General features: G+C 29.1%; 1 protein-coding gene across 2 annotated transcripts in view; it reads left to right on the forward strand.

Moving 5' to 3' along the window:
• LOC108684506 (cytochrome P450 4C1-like) overlaps nt 1-5,041 on the forward strand; it is a 13,899-nt gene that overhangs the window by 2,626 nt on the left and 6,232 nt on the right. For both annotated transcript variants that reach the window (XM_018188852.1, XM_018188854.1), the window contains exons 3-4: nt 1-105; nt 1,146-1,236. The exon at nt 1-105 is cut by the window's left edge and continues 3 nt beyond it. In XM_018188852.1, the coding sequence (XP_018044341.1) occupies nt 1-105; nt 1,146-1,236 (196 nt within the window). The remainder of the gene's footprint in view (nt 106-1,145; nt 1,237-5,041) is intronic.

Below are 5,041 nucleotides of genomic sequence, written 5' to 3' on the forward strand. Positions count from 1 at the left end.
ATAAAACGGTTTTCATCGTTTATAGAAGAGTTTAAAGAAGGAATATTCATGTATCAGCTCGGAACCAAACCTTTTATTAACATATTTAAGCCAAAATATTTGGAGGTAAATAAAGTCCATTTACTAACAGAAAATAACATCCGTTATATTTTTTACAATAATTAATGTATTATAGAAGCAGTGATTATGATAAAAGTATTTTTTATACTATAATAAAATAAGACATTTTCGAGCATCATAAAACGGTGCTCATAATTCATTTTTAAGAGATTTTAATTCAATAGTAAATATAAAAAAAGAAGAAAGAAGAAAGATTATTCAAGATTTTTTTATAATCGTTACTATTATGATGTATAGTAATTAATCTTTAGCACACATAATGATTTTCCGATTTTTTAAAATACAGTGATTCATTCATGTTAATTCGTTCAAGTTAATTTTCATCATTTTTACAATCATACAAAAATTGAATCTTGCATATTTTTGCATTTTGATATTTTTGAAAAAGTATAAAATTGTTTATTAAAAAAAAAGAGAAATCTTGACTTTTAACATCTACAGGTAAAAATCTTTTTGTTGTAGAATTTTAGAATTGTTTAGAATTTTATTTGAATTTTATTTTATAAGATGGTTGTATCGCAAAATGACTTTTCTTAAGATGTTTGAAACTTTTGCTAATTAAAGATAATGATATTTTCTATATATTTTAAGGGAGGAGGAGGGGAGATAACCCAGGCATGTTCGAAAAATAATTATTTAGTCAAATTCTCCTGCTCTTGTATTCTGTAACTTGTTATGCAATTATTATATGTTTATAACGATACATGACGAGTTATAGAATTCCTGCAGGCCCCCTATTTTGTATCTTGTAAATTTGTTTAAAGAAATTAAATTTTTTTTAAAAAGCATTCATTTTTAACAGATCGGATTTATTGTTACAATTACAGCAGAATGGAGATTTATTATTATAGCAAAATAATTTACAGATTTAATAAAATTGCTTTTGATAAATTAATTGATTTAATACCTTTTGTTCATAACTAATAAAATTGATTGTAGCATAAATATATAAGTACATTATATCAGTAAAAAATACGTTGCATCTAATTTCTGAATATTATTATGTTTCTTTCAAATTTTTACAGCTTATTTTTCCTAGCACTGTAAATATCACAAAAGGAGACTCTTATGATCTGCTGAAACCTTGGTTGGGCAATGGACTTTTAACATCTACAGGTAAAACAAAATCATATATTACTTTTATATTATTTTCTCTTTATATTACTTTATCTTATCTTCATATTACATATCTTTTTATCGTATGTTTAGAGTTTTACTTAAGGTGGCTGTATCGCAAAATGAGTTTTTTAAGATCTGTTTGAACTTTTACCACTTTTACTACTTTTAATTAAAGATAATGATATTCTTTGTATATACATTTTAAGGATAGAGGGGAGGGGTAATCAAGCATGTTTGAAAGATAATTGCATTTGAAGTTAGTACTTTTAACATATGCTATAGATAAGGAGCTCCCTGTGCTAGACAAAGAGCGACAGTATATTTCAATTATAACGCAAAAACGGTATTTAGAAATTCGTTCAAAAATTAAGGGACTATAGATAAATATTATACGAATCTCTGAAACCGAAGAAAATGGGAGGTAACTAGACAAATATTAATATAAAACCTTAGAAAGGTTTATTACTTACACTCACTTCGCTAATCAACTCATTCTCAAATACCGATGCACAATGGAGAAATAAAAATTGTTAAAAAATTGCAATCTGTAACAATTTTTGAACAGTAATTTTTCTTCATCACTGCGTTGGCGCTTCGGGCGATACTGACCTGTTTCGCGTTGTGAAATTGGTACTGAATCTTTCATTATTTAACACACTTTATGGAAAGAGAAACATAAAGTATGTTAAACAAGGAAAGATTCAGTACTAATTTCGCGATGCGAAAGTCAGTATTCATAATCGATTCTTGCATATAAGACTGTCTTAAGTACAATCTTAAGATATCATAAATCAATCCGAGGACTGTATTATCATCTTAAGACATTATTTAAAACTATTTTAAAATAAAAACGGACTGCCTTATATATGAATATTACCCTATGTTTAGCGTTTCACAGTTGGCAGCCTTTTTCCTGACGCGATATTTATTTATAGACAGAGACAGCGAAGATTTAATGGTCAAAGTATCGCTACAAATGTTTTGAAGCATTTGATAGACCAATTAGAAGAACGAATTTTACAAACTGACCAATTAAAAAACGCTTAAAGCGTTTGCAGCATCGCGTTGACCATACCCTTAGAGAAAGATGCTTGCAAATTAAGCACACTATGTTATCTCTTCCATCATGATCGTAGATACGTTCGACAATATAAATCTGAGATACGAGTTAGCAGATGGCAAGCTTGATCACGTGATCTTTGAACAATCCGAGTGCCAAGAATTAATTCTGAATGCTACTGTAAATTGTCCTTTAAGGTTAGATTATAAAATGAAAATATTTATTTTTATGAATAAATAATATCCTATTAATTAAAAATTTCTTTCGCTTTACTAGAAACTGATAATAGTCTTAAATCTAAAAATAGATCGTTACATGAATATAGCAGATTCATATGCAAGATGTGTTTTCTTAAAAGAAAATATTATATTGCAAAATAAATTTCAGCAATTTATAAGTTATATTACTTAATTTATTCGTTAGAATTTTTAATATATTAATATAATTTGATTTTATTTCATTCTATATGTGCAAGCTTTGATCTAAAAATTAACTAGCAAATTCTTTGTTTTTAAATACGTAACTTCAAATTCATAAAGAGGAAAAGAATTAAAAATTTACTTTCCTCGTTAAATATTGTACATAATGTACTCCATCAATTTCTATTTGATAGCATTTGTTTCAACGTTTATAGACTCAGACATTATAACAGTTCACACTATTTGTAAAATAGAAGAGATGAATGTACATTATGTGTTAACGAATCAGAATCATGTTTATATCATCATAAATATACAGGTTATGAATTTAATTTAGGCGCGAAAATCTGCGAGCTCGGTCTTTGAATCCGGAATGGATCGAGCAGCTCGGTTGATTCTAGAAATGTTAATACCGAACGCAGATGAGATGACATTTAGCAGAAAGATACGAGTTGCCGAATGATTTTAGAGGATAAAAAAGTAAACAGACGCTTCCGGCATTGCAAATGCACCTCGTATCTAATAATAAGTAGTATGGTCGACAAAAATGAGAGAGAGAGGGATCGTGGAAGACCAATCTCCCTCTCATTCTCTTTTTTGTTATTAACTTTGGAAAGATATAAAGATTAGTCTTTTACGATCTTTCTTTCTTTTTGTCGAATATACTACTTAGATATGATCGAGCAATCCATGCTCTATGTCTTTGTGTCGACTGCTGGAATAGCACTGTTATAGCAATATGCGGCGCAATTCGTTGGCATGATGATGACGGATGTAAATTCTGTACATAAAGTATGCAACATTTAATGCAAAGCATGAAATAATAGATAAATATTCACAAAACATTGAAGAATGAATTTACTAACTTCACAGCAGTCGATAAGAGTCAATATTGACAGTAAATTTAATATAGTTACTACGAATTGCTCCAGTCAATTAGAGAACTACATGGATCACGTGATACTTTCCGAATCTCTGTTACACTATAGAGTCTGTACCGATGACTATGCGCACGCACGCACGCACACACGCATGTACGCATATAATGTAAATTGATACAATTTGGAACATAGAACAATTTCAAACAAAATAAAATAATCCAATTTTCAAGATTTAATTTGATCTCTGATCTTATTACATAGAGGATATTGAAGGATACTAAATAGGAAAAAATCAAATTTAAACTTCAAAAAAGGGAATTAAAATTTTATTTTGTTTTGTGCTAAATTGTACTTCACCTTCAGATATACATATATAGAATGGACTATTTAAAGTGTTATAAGTAGCTGTGTGTTATTCCTAAAAGTATTCGTTGAATCAAAAATATGTAAACAAAAGTTTTATGATTCGAGGGTGACATAAGATGCGGTTTGAGCTTATGTGACGTTGTCAAGATCACTTTGAATTTTTTAAATGGAACCCCCAATTTTTCATTATATATTCTTGTAACTTATCTCGAGAGCTTTTCAAAATAATATAATAAAATATTTTTTTATTAAATATTTTTCGAGTTATAAGGCTTGAAACTTACAGGACCGCCGCGGTCTTAACATTACTCAAGATGTCCGACCGACGATTAAATGTTGAATGTTGTTTAGGATTATGATCTAGATAACATTTGTTAATTGGAAACTTTGTTTTCACTGAAATTTCATTTTTACATAAAAATGAAAATAAGAGATATAGCTTCCAATGATCTTAAGTTTGACAAATGTTATCTAGGTTGTGATCCTAAATTTAACATTCAAATAAACATTCAAGAAATTTTAATCGTTGGTCGGACACCTTAAGCGCATTCTACAATGCAGTAGTAAGACTGCAATAGTAAGAGGGAGTAAAATATAGCGTAAAGCATTAAGACCGGGAGTAAGCGAAATAGTTATTCTCATTTCGTACGCCTTATTACTTTACTGCCAGCCAAGCAAAGCTTATTATGAGATAAGGCGCGATAAGGCGCGCAAGAACTTCTTACTTTCTACTGCTTACTATTATTGTAGAATGGGCTTTAAGTAATACTGATGCCGGCGGGACAGTATTAACTTTGAAGCCTTATAACTTGAATCAAAAAGTGTTTAATGAAAATATATTTTATCATAGTGTGTGAAAAGCTTTCGAGTTCTTGATAAGCTATAAGAATATGTAACGAAAAATTGGAGTTCTATTTAAAAAATTCAAAATAATTACTTATTCTGATCTTGATAACGTCACCCAAGGTCAATCTTATGTCTCTCTCTCGAAATCAAAAACTTTTATCTAAACATATTTTTCATTCGATGTATACTTTTAGAGATAATAGCTTGTAACACTTTAAATGCCCCACTCT

The sequence above is a fragment of the Atta colombica genome, unplaced genomic scaffold (genome assembly GCF_001594045.1).
Source record: "Atta colombica isolate Treedump-2 unplaced genomic scaffold, Acol1.0 scaffold135, whole genome shotgun sequence".
Taxonomy (NCBI): Eukaryota; Metazoa; Arthropoda; class Insecta; order Hymenoptera; family Formicidae; genus Atta; species Atta colombica.